General features: G+C 36.8%; 1 protein-coding gene across 1 annotated transcript in view; it reads right to left on the reverse strand.

The window, feature by feature from the left end:
* Nucleotides 1–770: 770 nt before the first annotated feature.
* The window catches only part of LOC116176198, a 55,988-nt gene continuing 38,895 nt past the window's right edge, over nucleotides 771–17,863 (reverse strand). The window contains exons 2-6 of the mRNA XM_031494678.1: nucleotides 16,281–16,377; nucleotides 11,646–11,729; nucleotides 7,155–7,331; nucleotides 2,542–2,736; nucleotides 771–2,488 (exon numbers count right to left, since the gene is read on the reverse strand). Of these exons, the coding sequence (XP_031350538.1) occupies nucleotides 771–2,488; nucleotides 2,542–2,736; nucleotides 7,155–7,331; nucleotides 11,646–11,729; nucleotides 16,281–16,368 (2,262 nt within the window). The 5' untranslated portion in view covers nucleotides 16,369–16,377. The remainder of the gene's footprint in view (nucleotides 2,489–2,541; nucleotides 2,737–7,154; nucleotides 7,332–11,645; nucleotides 11,730–16,280; nucleotides 16,378–17,863) is intronic.

The following is a 17,863-nucleotide window of genomic DNA, read 5'->3' on the forward strand; positions in this document are numbered from 1 at the left end:
AACCATAAGTATTATATTTAAAAACCTTTAATTACTTGAATCTTTTTGTGTAACTCTAGAATCTGTTGTAAGGATTGATCTGTGAAACAGCAGAGGTTAGGGTAAAAGCCAAGTTTTTTAATTAAAAAAATTTCCACCTCAAACGAAGTCGTTAAATTTTGAAGATACACAAAGCGTTCCATTGCGCGACCCTCGGGACATTAAAAAAAAGGAAGTGGCAAGGAATACGTAACTTCGTTCCTTTAATAGCAACTACTTCCTCCTAATTCATTGTCAATGCAAATTAATGCATTTAGAAAGTACACGTATCCAAAGTGTACTCCCGTCACCTTATTTGTGAGTTCGCCCAATTACACAATCGGTCCTCCGCCCTTTCACTTTTAATGTTCGGTTTAGGAAACATTTATATTTGTATTACGTATAATTTTACATGATACATAAATATTTTATAATAATAACAACAATTTAAATAGAAAAACGCTATTCTAAATTATTGTTTAAAAGTCTTCTATTATGACTGGTTTTTAATTAATATTATGTAGGTATAATAAATTAATAGTCTAAAACTAAGCTACGTTTTACGTACGTACTACATTTAAACATGTACAACTATAATTGTTCAGTTATTTGTTCTCTGTAACAGTGCTAAGAATAAATAAATAAAAAACACAGATTTTAACGCGCTTTCGGCGCATCTTTTTTTATTCAATCAATGCCCAGCCATAACCGCACATGCCTCAAAGCTTCCACGCAGTGCTCGCACAAATGACCTAATTTGCTTTTTCCTCATTTTTGTATTGCGAGTTGAAGAAATCCTTTAATATACCGAGTATGCTGACGTCGAGCGACTCTTTCGTCTCCTTCTTTTGGTATTTGGCGATGGCCTCGCTGACCTTTTTAAAGAGATCCGATTCCGTCTCGCGCCCTTCCAATAGGGGCGGCATCGACGAGGTCGCTTCCTCTAGCAGCTCCTTGAAGATCGCCTCGGCGTCCTTGTCCGCCGTTCTGTTCTCGTTAAGACTTAACTGATGATTCAGTTTCTTGAATATGGTCTCCGATTCCTTTACCGAGCGATCTGGGATTTTGTCGCTCTCGTTCTCCTTCGTCATGTTCGTGAGCATTTGGGGGTCGATGATTTCCACGTCCGGTGTCATTCGCGTGTTCTCTGTGACTCGAATGATTTCGACTAGTTCGGACGAATTTGCTGTGACCGTTTCGATGCTGGCGTCTTCGACCGATAGCATCGGCGCAGGATAGCTGCTGGGTGGCGTTGTTAATTCGCCGCTTTCTTCTGAGGTGTCTTCGACGGTTTCTTTGGAGCCTTCCGTCTCCGTTGTTGGGTCCTTCCTTGAGCTGTTGTCTTGCGGATTTATGTCCGAAGGCGCAGTTTCTTCCAAGAGGAAGGATGGTAAGGAAGCGTTTGTGTTTATAAGCGGATGTCCTGACCTATTTGTGTCTTGCCCGTCCTCTAAGTCCGAGTGTTCCTCTTCTATGTTTTGTGGGGTCATAATGTCTGGAATTGGAGGATATTCGGGGTTTTGGTCAATAAGTTCATCGTCGTGTTTGTGTTTGGACAATTCGTTGAGGGGTACTGACGCTTCTGGAACTTGCAGGGAGATCTCTGTGGAAACGGAAACTGAAGACGAATCTGCTTGCGCGGTAGTGTTTTGGGCGTCAGCTGTCGTGGTTTCGTTAGAGTAAATTTGTTGGTCCACTATTTCGGTTGTAGCTTCAAAGTGAGTAAGCGTCTTCACTCTTTCCAAAGCACCTGCTGTCTGCTCCACCGTGGTGTTAACATCAGAATTTGTGAAATTAGACACATCTACAGTAGTTACTTGGTACGAGGCTGTTGTAGCCTCGACGTTAGTCTCTGTGACACTTACAGCTTCTACCTTATCTGATGGTGTTGGTGTATCCGTATAATTAATCCTGGAGTCATCGTTTCGTTGAACCACCACTTCGTGTGTTTCGCCGCTATCCTCAGTACCTCGCTGTAAGCCTTCGGCGCCGATCACAGTAATTACAGGTCGCGGTGTACTGCCCTTTCTAGGAATCAACTCTCCCTTCTTAAGGACGAGGAGTTGATCACCAATTTTTAAAATGGGAGGCGGGTGATGGTAAATTTCTGAAATCTCACTGGATTCAGTCTCAGTGTCGCTTATATCGTCCTTGTGAAGTTTGTTAGTGATTTGCGCGTCCAAAACCTGACTTTGCGTCAATAGATTTATTTCTCGTTTCGGTGGCCCCGTTATGGGTATTTCCTTAATTTCGGGAATTATTTCTTGTATCGTTATTTTCGGTATATCCTGTATGTTGGTTTCTACTGACGAATCGATAAGCCTAATCTCTGGTGGAGTTTGAAAATCTTCTTGAAGATGGGTCATGGATGTAGTTAGTTGGATTTCATAAGACGTGTTGGGCGAGGACGGGTCGGCGCTACCTTCAGAATTTGATGGCGTCGTATACGGCACGTGGTCAAGGATCGGTTCTGAAATATTCGGTAAAGCATGCGTACGTGTTGTGTTATTACTTTAGTATTACCTCGCGGAGGACAATGATCGTATTTGGGACAGCATTGTCCTGGAACTGTACGACCTTCACAGTCCGTCCTTATGTAACAGCTTACTTCCGCACATTGAAGTTCACCGCCTCGACAATAGCACACTTTGCATTCGCCTCCAGCTGGAGTTTCTATTCGCTCTCCATTTGCGTAAAATCGACCCCTGTGTTCGCATTCTGAAAAATAAATCCAAATGCAACATTGATCTCTTATCGAATAAACGCACAAAAAGAAAATTCCGCAATTCAAATTATTTTCACGCCTAACGCCCTACGTTCGAATATACTTGTGCAATGTGTGTTGCCTACGCAACGTTATTGCAGTATGCAGTTCCAACGTGAACAATAATGTAAACATTTCGCACGTGCTTTTTGCAATTGATTTTACAAAAATTATGATTTTATTCAATTTTCATAAATGATAATAAATCATCCGGTATTATATGCGTGTTTATGCGTACAATTCCAAAAATAAGAGTAGTTTTTCGTGTTATATTTCATTTATAGTGATTTTTGAGGTTAAGACGCAAATACGGGGTGAGTATTGATAATAGATTAGTTTCGCAGCCAGAAGATGGCAGTCATAAAATTTATTGCTTTCATTTTATATGTGGCTATCTACATATGTGTTCTTGCTTTGTATGAATTTAAAATTATAAAAAAAACCATTGACTAATGGGGGGGGGGGGCATGGTGGCGCCTTATTGACGATCTAGAAAATTCGCTATAATACTATTCCATATTGGGCCCTAGGTCCCTCCACTACCTTGGAAGTTATTATTTTATTAATATATTGATTATTGTGAAACAAAAATGTAAGTAATATAAAAATTTGGGAAGTTAAGGAGCAATTTTTTTACTTTTCCATTGATGGATTCGTTATTATGAATATCTCAGACTAGATTTTTATATTCGACAGTGCCACGCGATTTCATTTAGAAGCACTCACCCAAATTTCTCTCTAGTTTTCTCGTTCTTAAGTTTTTCGTCTATCAAGTTGCTCAAGATTCTATCTCTAAGATTTCCTTCACATTCCCCATAAGCTTCCCTTGATTTCCTTTTAAGCCGGCTTTTAAGTATCTGTCAAGTTCCTCCTAAACTTTCCGAAAGTTCCTCACTAATTCTTCTAATATTCCTTTTACGTCCACTTCTCAATTTCTTTAAACCAAGTTCGTGGCTCAGTTCTTCAAATTACCCTTCAAGTTTCTATAACATTCTTCTCAAGTCGCACTTTTAAAATTCTTCTGAAGTTCCGTTCCGTTCAGGTTCCCCGCAACCTTCCCACAATTTCCTTTTAAGTGTGTCTTAGTTCCTATCAATTTCCTTTCATCCTTTTATCAGGTTTCAAAAGAGTCTTACACATGATAATACTAGGGGGGTGAGCTGAAGGACTACTTTCCAGCTTTAGAACTGTGTGGCGAGGAGACCCGGGTACTGGAGATATTTAAGGGTTTTTCTATGGTAGGCCACTAGGAAGGACAGCTTTTTTTGCAGCGTCAGAGTCGAGTTCTTTCCAAGACGCTGTACGCCATTTTTTCCTCCTTCAATTAGGCACGATATAGTAAAAGGGCACATGGGCGTGGGCGAGCGTATAATTTTATTCATTTGGTAGTTGGGAGTTTGGTCAAGTAGCGGTTTCTGCCAGTTTGGAGTTGATTTTTTAAGGGTTGTGCCGTTTTTCAAATTGGGTTAAGCAAGATATAAAATGTGCTCTCGTCACTTGGCAAGATTTCTTAAATTTTGTGGATATGTTTCGTGGGCGAGTTCTTAAATACGGTCCTGACTTTGTAAATGCTTTGAAAATTTAAGGCGCTAGAAGTCGGAGAATATTGCGTGGTTGGTTCGGATTACAGGACGATTTTGTTTATTTTGCAGTCGCAGTTATCGAGGTTTATTGGTAGAAATGGTTTGCGTTCCGGAATGGGCGTCACTAAAAAGAGTAAGGTCTCGAGTAAGGTAGTAGGAAGTTGATTATTCGGAGAGAACCGTCAGACAATCAGCGTGAAGCGGTTAAGTCTATCGCTCATAATTTAGCGCAGAGTGTGTTTGATTTGTGTTAGAAAATTTCACGTTAAGCGGCGAGCGAAGTTAAGTTAACCACCTGTAATGTATTGGTGGATGGATTTCAATTAGTGTTATTCGAACTCGCGCCGAACCGTGAGCGCAGGTGATCATCTGAACTTTATAGCAAGCTGTCTGTTATATATTGGTGTGACAACTCTAATAATCGAGAGTGTACCTATATTATTTGCGGAAACAATTGCGTGCAGGCGCGAAGCTTGTGTACCTACATAAAAAAAAACACACGCGTAAAATTCCGAATTAAAGTTTTTTTATTATACCTGAATCACAATCTCCGTTTTAAACACTCAAATGCGTGCGAAAAAGGGCCTTTAAAACACACGTGCTTTAAAGTTGCTAAGTAACGATACTTCAAGTATGACTTTTGAAACTGTCATCTGGATGAAATAAAAAATCCTCTTAGGTCGCTTTCTGTAAATGCAGAACATTTCTTTGGCTTTTGTACCTATCCTTTGGTTGAAGCTTTCACAAACGCGCGTAATTTATAGGGTATGCTTCCAAATCTGTTCCACTTTTTAATCGCAGCATTGCTTTAAAGTTTTGAATGAATGCACCAAAATATAGAAGATTTAAATACCTTTGACATTTCCTTCATATATGCCAGCATTATGGATGCATTTAAGACTGTATTCGTAAGTAACTTCCTATTCATCCATGGAAACAACTTTTCATATTCTTTATAATAGGCTTTACTGGAGTTGGATTTTACACCTACCAACGTTTGTTTAGATTTTACAACAATCGATTTAATGGACGGTGTATTATCTTTTTCAACGGAAATCGTTTTATTCACACAGACGACGATTTTTATAAGCAAACGTCAAGTGACATTTCCATGGCAATCGTGAAATTACGAACACCCAGCCCACTTAATTAAACATGTATTCGAGTATAACGTCAATATGATTTCATTGTATTTCCTATTTTTAAATTATACTGCAGGTATAATAAAAAATACTATAAGATACACGTGTATAATTGGTCTTTAAAGCACTTGCAACGTTAAAGGCACTCCGCTTGGCGTCGTGCCCTTAAACTCGTTGCGCGTGCTTTAAAGACTTGATTATACACTTGTATCTTAATATACTATTATTCCTCATTCACAATAGTTATTTGTACAACTAGTTTTGAAAGTGATACTTTTTTTCATGAATTAATGAGGGCGAAGCCCGAGTTAATCAAGCAAATTCATGGAAAAAAGACACTTTCAGCACTGTTGTACACGAAATTTTTTTGCATAGTGATCCGTAATAACCCACAATTGAATAATTTTATTGACATTCGCGATTAACTGTCACTCAAAAATGGATGCTATTGTTCATAAACAGGACTAAACTCCATGGAAACGCATAGTAAATTCGTGAAAAAAAGTACCACTTTCTATAAAATTTTTCGTTAAAATGTAAAAAAGGCTATTTTACGGTTATCACTATTACGTTAAATACGAGCAATGGTGGAAATTTTAACCCACAAACTGCGTGACCTTAAATAAAGTTTAGTTGTGAGACAGAGAAAATTTCTGTGCATACGGACAACGACTTAAAATTAAACGCGCGAAATTAAGCTCTATAATTCGAGGTGAATGGACTCATAAAAGTAAGTACCAGCGAAGAATTACAGTCGTAAATTTAGAAAACCATTTGCAGATGCGGCATTTTCATCTTAAAAAAGACATTTCGTTGAAATCAGATTCCTTTCTCGGCTCTGTTTAGGGGTACGAATTTTGGAAAAATGTTTACAAAATCGGAGAAGGAATTCTCAATACTTCTATCCAAATACGTGCAATCCTTCTTGATGCGTCTTATGGTTCTCGAGAAAAAAATTAGAAAATAAATGCACTCATAGGGTCTTTTAAAGGAGAGCTTCCAAAGGAAACATTTGCGATCCTCAGTTAATTTGAAAAACGTTTCTTTTGGTACCCCTCTGTCAACTGATTTTGTTGGTACAACTCAAATGTTACACCCTGTATATCTATTCCATAGGAGCTTTAATAATGTAAGTAATATGCAAGGGGCAAGTCAACCCCACTTTGTGGATTACAGCTAGTGATATTTGATTTTTAATGGTTTCATCGATTTTCTTTAAATTTTCTTTAAATTTCTGCAAAAGTAGATTATCGTTTGAACAGTGCATATCCTTGAAATAATGGAATTTTGTATTTACTCGAACGAAAAGATAATGATCGCCACCAATAATTACAACAAAACCGTTAAGTTCTCTCAAATATTGTATAATTTGATACCATCTATTTTTAGAGCCGGCTAGTCTAATTAACGATTTTTGGTATTTCATTGGCGCGCCAATACGAAAAAAACCAAGTCGCGTTCGCAAGTAATTAATTTAACAACTGAAACTGTAAATCGATTTTCTGCGCGGATTTCAAAAGTGGAGAGAGATGATTACCGTATTAAATTGGCGCACGACTCGCATGTTCGATTACGTACGTTCGAACGTAATTGCAAATTTTCGCGATTAAAGTCTCCACATAAAAAGAAAAGTAAAGAAATTCTTACCGCATTGGTATTCCGGACAGCACTCATTAGGTTTATGTATAGCTTTACAACCAGGTTTTTTAATACATCTTGTTGTTTCGCATTGAACTCCTGGTGGTTCACACTTGCATTTGAGACAGGGTTGATCTGCTGGAACCGGCTCTTCGGCGCCATAGACAACATCGCCAACGATACATACTAAAAACATTAATAATATATAGATCGATGTTCTTTTCATCAGTTGATAAATTACGAGCGGATTTTAATATTTAATTAAGAAAGTTCGCCAACTTTAAAATTAACACTTTCTGAACTTTACGGTATGTTATTATTACCGTGAGCAATTAATTTCCTTTTTCTTTCTTAAAAAAAGTCATACAAATTAGACAGGTTTTTTCGCTTCATTTATAAAAGACATGTTGGTAATGAGCGGCCATTTTTTATGGCTAATGTCATTAGCCAAATCTACGAGCGACGAGTCTGTAAATTACAAAAAAAAAAGCTTTTCGCTGATGCTTTTTTCCCCAAGTGTACTCTACGGAATTAAGCTTATTTGCGCCCGTGCGAACATTGTGTAATCCGAAATGAATAATTAAAAAATTTATCTTTTCAGCGGAAGCTCAATTAATTAGTTCGTTTGCTTTGAAAGCACAACAATGCAGCAGCAACCAACCCGGAGGCGGTTTGCGAATCTCACGAATGTTTTTTTTAGTTTAAAAATCGATGTTAGAACTCGCTCCACGAAAATGAATATTCAGAATGATGAATTTATTTTAATTTTGAAGTTGGAGAAAATTTACCAAAGCAGTTCGTTCCAGCTTGCTCTAGGCTGTGGTTGCAAATTATGTAGGTGTGGGTACATTAATTTCGTTGTAAATATTTGAATTTACATGAGACGTGTATACTTGCATAGGGCCGAAATATATGAACGAAATTAATTCTACACTTACTGAGGTGGGTACGACATCCTTTCATTTTGTCAGAAAGATTAATGAATTCTTATCAATCTCAACACTTTGGAACTGCTTCTCTTGGAAGCTCGAAGGTATTATAATACTCCACGTCAAAAAGGATAGCACTTCAATTCTTTAATTTTTCCCACGAAGGTAAAGGATTTCACTCTAAAGTTGTAATGCGATTTTGATTTGTCACCTGATCCACATGACGTTAGCATCAACAAAACATTTCTTAGATGTTGTTTGGACTCATTAGAGTAGTGTATACCCAAGTTTGCATACAACTCTTGGACAAAGTACACGCAAAACAGCGAATTTTTGAACTTTTTCAATTTTTGCTCTATATCTCCTAAACTACGTATTTTTCAACGAAAGCCATTATACAGTACAGGCTGATTCAAATGCGAGAGCCACCATGGGGATCTCGGTAACTATAAGAGATAGGTATTAGGTAGTTTAAATTTGGCAAAGTTGCGTATTTTGATGCTTAACAAAATGCAGTTTTGAAACTGGAAAAATTCCGACTACTTTCGGAGATACATATATCCGGAAAATCCGAAATTTTGCAAAATCGTTTTTATTTTTTACTGAAGTTATTTAAAAAATATTTTCAAAATAAATAACACTATTCATTGTATATTCACTTGTTTTTTTGTGACTTCGAAGATTGGATTATGGATTATCTCTCGTTTATGAGGATGTAATTGGGAAATTTCACACGTGGTGAGTAACCGGCCATTTTGATGGCAATCTTCTGCAATCTGACGGGTGAGCCGACGTAAATTGACAATTTCATTTCACCATCGCTACCTTGATCATCACTATTTTCTGAGCACCCTCTCGTGGATTAGTGTGCGATTGGGGTTGGAGATAGGTGTTTTATGTAGTACTTCGACATAGTTTTTTTTGGGGTACCCCTTCTGATAAATACCAGTCGAGGTTACTAACTACAAGGGTGTTCCTAGACGAATTACCAGTGTGTAGGAGCTGTATCTGTGAGATAACGCCCATCTTGCCGAGCAGCAATTAAACCAACCTCGATTTCATCCCCCATACGAATGCTTGGCGATTAGATAAGAATTGGGGGCAACAGGATTTAACAGAGACGTGTAACCAGCAAGAAAATACTTTCCTTTTCTTCTGTTTTGTTGTAAATCGTTAATTTTTGTACCTTTCTGCAGTTAATGCCATCCCTTCTTTTACATTTTTATTTTGCCCGCCACGTTTTATTGTTCCTCTTTAGTGAAGATTAGATGCAAATGTCTTTTGGTACGCCATTACTTTTCTGACTTCGTATCTACAGTAAGGGATTTATTGTTTTGGCATATTATTTTTGTAGTGGTTTCTCTCTTTCTTTTGATGCCTGTGGTGACTCCATTGAATCGTTTTTACGGATTTGTGTTTGCATTTAAACAATACGAGGTATGTATGTTATATTATTACGCAGCATTTTTCTCATTACGTATGTTTTTTTAGGACTTTAACTTCACTCAGCACTCATAGTTTTCTTTTATGTTCTCATCGTTCTTTCTTTTGGATTACCTTTTACGATGATCTACCTGGATATTACTACTACCCACGCAGTACGTGGATGATTAGCATTTTTATTTGGACCCGTCATCTTATCAAGGATTGGTTTTAGCGCGTCATTCGATAGAAGGATGTTTCTACCTTACCGGCTAGGAAAATTCTACTTTGCTTCTACCGCTATTACCTGTGACATACTTACACACGAAGTCGATAACTGTCGCTGAATTGTAATAGCAAGTATTAACGAACCGTTTGGAGAACATTACTCGTGTAAATTGCTTCGATATCTCTGAGTTTACTTACACTTACACTACCTGTGTCGTTGCCGAAGAATATACTTATTGAGACCCGATTTTGTTTACGTCACTTTCTCATTGCTACGAAGATTCATTTCTGTTAGTCTGATAACATCGTATCCTTCAGATTAGCTGTGTTATACCGATATTAGTACCGTTACTTTGTGAATTAGTTTTAAAGTTACCGAGGAGTATCCGAAACCGATAGCAACAATTTTTTGTTACGGTATTTGTTTACTCCGAAGAATTGGCTCATATTATCTTGTTTATGTTCTGAATTGATTAGATTGCATTGCTATTGAGTAGAAATTTAGTTATTTGTGCATCGTAAAGTATTTTTTTTTAAGTTTACGTCACGTTTATGCGTCCATACTGTTAGGATAATCCGTGGTGGATCAAAATTTTGCGTTTGCTAGTGTAACGTCATTCGAATTATTGATTCTAATGAGTATTAATTACCGTTGTAGTATACGATTGCCTCCGTGTCAGACGTTAGAATTGCTATATCGCAATATTTTATGTGCTGCGCCACTCACTACCTCTCTTATTTGTTTGTGTTGTGTCTTACAGATTGACAGAAAGCGTCCTTTTGAGCTCTCAAGGTTGCGACCAGAAGTTCAAAATTAATTATTTTTTATTTCGTCGACTCCTTGATTAACGTTCAATTACATATTGGTTTTCGATACCATCGAATTGTAATTATTACATTTGCTTGATATTTGCTTAACGATTTTCACTACGTGTTCATCCCCCACTTTTTTTTATAGTGTCCAAATCTTCACGATTAATGTACGTATGCGCAGACTGCGTAATATCAACCTTCTTATTTATTAATATATTTTGTTGTAATTTTAACCACAGGAAAGGCTTATAATAAAAATCAGATGTGCACATGCGCAATGCAAACTTGCGCATGCGCAGCGCATAACTTTCTTATTTGTGGACCAATTTTTTTCTGATGAAATTTTACCTGAAGAGGCTTCTTATAGAAGCGAATTGAAATGACGTATGAAAAATTAGATTGCGCATGCGTAGATACAACTTTTACTTGTGGACCACTTTTTCTAAAATGTTAATTGAAGATGAATTGGAACCACATATCAGCAATGGATTGTGTATTCTCAAAGTCAACCTTTGTGGTTGCAGGCGGATTTTTCCGAAATTTTAACAGAAGGCGCTTTTCAAGTAACGGTGCTTCCGGGTTCGTCGTCATTTTAGTTAAATGGCTGAAACAAATTCATCTAACAAAGACTATTGGTTTACGATTGGTTTTGTAACTTGTTTAAGGTTTTGGTCCTTTTCGATTGCTAACAGGACCAGGACGAGTGAAAACGTAAACATGCATAATTGATTACTCGCAAATTGTTCTGGAAGAAAGTGTATTAGTTTAGTGTTACCCGTACTTAACTAGAAAGTAATTAATCGTGTAGGCGCATAAATTTTTGCAAATCAAAAGCCGTTTATTCGGGACATAAGCGTGGCGACTTCCTCATTAAATTTTAATTGTCGTTAATCTCCAGAACAATAACCGAAAGTAAAAGTCAGGAACGTGTGATATAATAATAATAATAAGATAACGACTGTGAGAATAATTAAAGATCCAGAATGCAATAAGGTGAAAGTCGATGTAAAGTGCATGTTTTATTTCTAATTGGTAATTGAATTATGGAATTTCCTGTTTACTCGCGTTTTTTTTTCTATCTGCATTAGGCGCAAAACAAAATTCTTACCTTCGGGTTGATTTGTTTGGAGTTTCTCCGTTTCAATTTCCGGATAGACTTCCCTTATCATCCGACTCGATCTCCTTGCGGGACCTGAAAAATGTGATCTTCTTTAGTGCAAATTATCGAAACCTTGGGCCGATTAAATTAAAGATTCTTCCATAACTGGTATTGAAACAAAAGGGGATTATGAAATTTAATTGCGTTCGAGCTTTCTCGTACTACAAAGATAATACAACGATGAATAAGTGCCAAGGAGGTTTTTTTTTAATTACCGACCTATAAGAAATTCTTGAATTTTTTTTTAATGGATTGAGGTCAAAATGCAATTTAAACAATTTTCCATTTAACAAATTAGCATTTATTTAGTGCAAAAATAGCGTTGTTATGTCGGTCATGGTAGGGCGCCCATGCATGTTTCCTTCCAACGTGTGTGCTCTGGTATATACTTATTTGTATGACAATAACACCAATAATTAATTTATCGATGAATAGCGTTTAGGGAATGTAACATTATCGGTCAATTTACTTTACTCGCTTAATTATCGAATGGAATTATAAATTCTACAAGGTGTTTTGCAAAACGATTGTGCGGATTTGGTAATTGCTATTGTTTCGCCGATTGCGCTAGACACATTAATTAAAATAATTGGTAATAATGTCCTAATTTATTTCAGTGTTTTAATTACAATGATTTAATATGTGCGGTGCATTTAACCTCTCATTTGAAAATAGTTAATTGATCAGTTGCCGATATTAACAACAAACGTTTCTCCGAACGTGATGGTCATATTCAAAACATTTTTCTAATAATAGACCTAAATGATAGCACAATAAAAATGATTAAACGCTGACAAATTTACGTGTGGAAATAATAACTTGTTTATGATTACAATTAAAAATATGATTATCATTTGCGCTTCAAACAGTCATTGCAGATTCTGCACTCACGTAATAGGTATATTCAGGTTTGGACTGAGTCACCTAAGTAGAAAGTATTTGAAAAACAATCAATTACATTACATCTAATTGTTTTTAAAGATATTGAACAGCAAACAAGTAAGAGGTATTACCATTCTACCTGTTGTAATTAAAGTAACATTAGATTAAAGTTAAATAAATACCATAAAAAAGCAATAGAACGTAATCCTCTAACGGGGGAAAAACGCAACATACTCTAATGTAGTGAAGAACATATTAATTAGGTCATTAAATCTGACTAAATTCCCTTGAAACGACGGTACGGCGTGTTCTGTAGCTGCGATAAAGACAGAAGCGAGCCGTCAATTTTGCGTTGGTTCCGTTTCGTTGTGCGAATGTTAAGAAAGAAGTTATAAATTATCGCATAAATTCGCATTAATTTTGCAAAGAGGAATGTTTTAATCGCGGAGGTTATACTTGTTTATTGTGTAACTGGTGTCAATGAATTGAAGTTGGTGCGATTTGCACGTTAATTATTGGAGGTGCATCCGTTTGGTATCGGGAAATATCCATGTTAATCTTTTGTAACCGAAAAAACAATAAATTCAAACAATGTTGAGGTCGTTCATCGAGATCAACGCCCCATCAAACTAGTACGGACTCAAACGTATTGTGACTTTTGTTATTTTTTTGTAATAAAAAAAAACCGTGATATAAACACGAGGCGCGTTTTTAAGTACTTTTGACATCCTTCCCGTCGTATTGACCTTACCCTCCCGGATGTTTCTTCAACTTTAAGAAAATCTGTCATCTCTCGGTCTATTAACTAAATCTGCGCAGAGTTGGTTTATTGGGTTTGAATTTGTGCCTCGATGTTGTTTCTCCTTTTAGAAGTTTTGTAATTTCGTAATTCTTATTTGGATTCTGTCGCTTTTCAAAATGGTTATTTAGATTCGTGTATTTGATTGTAGGGCGTGATGTTGCGTGTCAAAATGTAGAGGCATCTGGTCGCTTGCGATAAGAAGTTTTGTTATGGGACGAAATTTAATTTACGCACGTGTTCTTATCGCTGAAGAGATAATGTATTTCGAAGAATTGCGCGATATTTTCGTCGTATGAGGGCACCCGGTACACGTACTTTCGAAGCTGCCGTTATCAAGTCCGTTGTGATTGGCGAGTTATTTCTTTCTTTCATGGATTTTGTTTTAATTGTTTCATGTGCTTCGGAAGAAATTTTTGTTATTGTCAATCAATTAAATTGTGTGTTTATTTGAATCCTTTGTTCGACCCAGATAGTTTTTCATGTCCGATTTGTCTATTGGTGCCCAAGAAATATTTCAGGTGTTAATCAAAAGTTGTCTAATAAATTGTTTGGAATTGTGGGAAGTTGTACGAGGCCATTGAGTCTCCCAATTTGAGAAGTTTTAAGCTAATAGGAAAATTTTTCTTTGTAGCAGATAGTGGAGGTGTACGCGGAGGGATTTAAGGAAGTTTTTAAGTTTCAATTTTGATTTGTTAGGGCTATTTGGACAGGTTTTATGGGCGGTATAGCTGACCGCACGCCAGGGCACACAGCATTATTTATTTGGCGCCCAACGTGGGGCACAGCATTATATATCTGTCGCCCAACGTGGAAAACAGTCTGGTTAGATTATTTTCAACCACTGCTGTTTATAAGTTCTTCTATTTTCAGAAGGATAGGAAAGTACTGCCCAATATTTATTGCAGGATAGTGATATGTATTTCTCAATATCGAAGCTGCGATAATGGTGGGAATCAGATTGTTTGTAAAAAATCATAAGGAAAGTTACACTTTTTTCGGAATATGTATTTTTTTACTAATAGTAGGGGAGCCCACGATGCTAAATAAGGATTTACTCGAGCGTCGTAGGGACCTATTGAAGTTTGTAGATTAGATGGTAGAAAGAATTAGTTATATGATATACATACCTCCATCGGTGATGGGCACTTTTTAATAATGTACAAAAAAAATAGTCACATGAAAATACTCGAGCGCCCCACGTGCCTTTGATATTGGTGGTAGGTTAATCTGCCAGTTTGCATGGTGGAGGATGCTGCACGGACGGGCGGAACACGGGATTTATTCGAGGTCGTCAGATATTTAGAGTTGTACGTATAATGACACGACCGCCTATGTAATGATCTCTGTAACTTGCATGCTTTAAGTGCTGAAAGCACTGAACTGAACAGTTTATGACGTTGTCACTGCCTCACGTTACGCACAAATCGTCAGATTATTGAAATGCACACTTTTCAACACGTAGTCAACCTCGTAGTCAACCCACCTTATCTTAATTTGACGTGCTCGAATACATCCCAAAATCCCCTGTTGAGCTCCTCTACTATAAACAATGCTTAAAAACGGCAACTTTCGGAAATCATAAAACTAAAACTCAATTATTAATGATTACAATCATTGACAGAAATAAATAAACAATAAGTGGTACGTTGCGAAATATGCGATCCATGGAGGCTACAACAAGCAACCCTTCCCCATTATGATGTAAAATATAGATGATGATAAATTTTTGTTGTCTAAGCGAAAACGGCGATTCATGCAAAAGCAGTGGGTGTTGCCAAAAATGAGATCCATGGAAGATGCGACTAGCAACCCTTCTTCATTATGATTTCATAATTATAATATAATTTATTCGCCATAAAAAATTCCACTATACAAAAATTAAAGCAGGGCCCTGTCGGACGGTCGATGATCAATCTGCAGTTGATTAGAAAAAGGAGTTTCATACATTGGTGTTGCGAAAAAGGTGATCCATGGAAGATGCAACAAGCATCCCTTCCCCATTACAATTTAAAAGGTGGTCCATGTCGATTTTTCCAGATAGAGACCAGTGTAAATAGTACATAAAAGGTGCCATACTAGCTGGGTATAAAAATTATAAATACGTCAATTGCCTTGTAGGATGCAAAAACTTCAGTGGTGACTTCCGCATCTAATATGACGTAGAAGGTGCCCGAATTCTACTTCCGTGACCGTAAAACGATGGCACAAAAACATTCGGACGTTTTAATTTCTGTAAGTGTTGTTTTCGAACTGCAAAATGTATTACCTACCTATCATAGCAAATATATGAAAGGTGCTAATTTCAAAGAGATCGTTCCACTAGATCATAATCATTAATCATGCAACATGCCAATTTTTTTACAAAATGTATGTGCATCATATATAAGGCTTAATTAAACCTTAATCATTTACTGTCAGCCACTTCGTTTTAGATCCCGGGCTGAGTACAGAGACATTTATAAATTCGGCATTCTAAACGCTCGATTTGCGTATTCCTTTGAGCACGCAACCGCGCGAGAAGGGTGTACAAATTAACGATCCTAATTGTTTGTTCTGCTCCCATTAATCAATTTAAATAGGGCGAACCGAATTTTAGTGACAGTTAGAATTACCGCAACTATCTTCGAAATCTGGTTGCTCTCCTCATACGGAAACTATTCAACGCACGTCGACCTCCGATGATTATAGAGTGCGGAGCAATTTAATAATAATAATAATTTTAAAAGTTAAGTACCTACGACTTCAATTTAACCTAATAGAAACAAATTGCGTGGTAAGCAAATTTGTGATGTATGGGCTTTAATAAATTAATATAACAGCTACTGGGGGACCTACTTTAATTTCCTTATTAGAAGTACTCTCACCCTTAAACGTTCATAATTGAACAATGTATTACATACCTGCCAAAACGATGCACTGAAGAATTTGTAAAATGACGCTGTTTATTCCTAGAAGAACTAGAAATTTCATCTCCTTCCAAACTCTCATTATGGCTCCCTGTAAATTAAAACAATCTATTAGAAGACAAGGTAATGGAATGCAGTTTTAATACATATTTAATCTATGACTAAGGCTGAAGATATTTTTAGTTCTAAATGAAAGATGGCATTCCTCGAGAGTTTTTTGGCTTTTCGGAACAAAAAGAATTTCGCACCTTTTTTTTCGGCGATAATTCCGAAATGAGAGCCTTAAAAAGGAATTAATCTCATAAAACACGTCGTGTCAAGTTCATTGCACGGTTAAGTGTGACAAGGACGTACGTGCAATGCACCGGTTAGACAAAAATAGCAGCAAGTCAAATGAGACTTATATTTTATATTAATCAAGTTTTTGCCTTCGATTCGTAATCGGCCGTGTACATCCTTAAAAAAGTTGGAAGCCAGCGCCTTTTATAACCGGAAAAGTCGTCTAAGCATGACACAAGAGACTGCAACTTATGTCCAGATTAAAACTGTCGACAAGTTTTTGCTACTGCATTGTAATTAACGTTGAATCTTCGTCTGTGACCTTCACCATCTACCTTCGAGGTATTAAAGACATTGTAGGTATTTTCAGAAAAAATCGCGCGCGAACAGCTCCATGATTCACGTTATGTCATCGTTTTAACGTATTTATTGCGGATGTTAAATTTAACATTGAATTTAATTATTCCTTAAATGGTTTTATCAAGATTTGTTGACTGTGGCTACTGGTTTCATAAAACATTCGTTGCATTCCTTTACCGAAAATCTAATCCGGGAAAATGACACGTGTTTCCTTTGTAATAAGTTGAGCGTACCCTAAAAACACACTGTGTGCAATAGGATGTCTATCATGGGGATCTCGGAAACCATAGAAGATACGAAGATGCTCAAATTAGGGAAAAGGTTGTATAATGCTGTATAGAAAACCAGAAAATTACTACTATAAAAAACCCAAAATATCTATCGCGCACATCTGGAAAATTGAAAATAGGTCCAATAAGTATTCGGCGTTGCGCGCGGGTGCACCACCCTGTTGAAACCAACAGTTTCCCATTTTTGTCTTTTTTGTTTGCCCTATATACACATAGCATTCGATATCTTATGTATATAAATTTTAAATTCATAATGTACAGGGAATATCCTGTACATCTTATGTATATACTATGTATATTCATTATAAACATATGTATTTTACGTCCAGTATGGATATTCTGTAAATATACATTTTGGATGTGCTATGTATATACATGGGATTATATGTTATGTATATACGTTCTGGATTTGATACATACGTTTTCTGCATTACCGACGTTACAAACGTTAGCGTCTCATTTTCTATGAATTACGGCGATGAAGATAGTGAGGTGCTATTGCAAATACAGTTCATTTTTCTAAAATCGGGAGTGTTATTCCGCGAGTTATTAATGAGTTTGTTTGTCTAATTTTGACAGTGAAAGTAATGATTTTTACTTCGTGTGTGCATGACCTAACGTTGCACATATGTGTTAGTGATAATGTAA

This window comes from Photinus pyralis, unplaced genomic scaffold (assembly GCF_008802855.1).
Source record: "Photinus pyralis isolate 1611_PpyrPB1 unplaced genomic scaffold, Ppyr1.3 Ppyr1.4_LG7, whole genome shotgun sequence".
NCBI classification, from domain to species: domain Eukaryota; kingdom Metazoa; phylum Arthropoda; class Insecta; order Coleoptera; family Lampyridae; genus Photinus; species Photinus pyralis.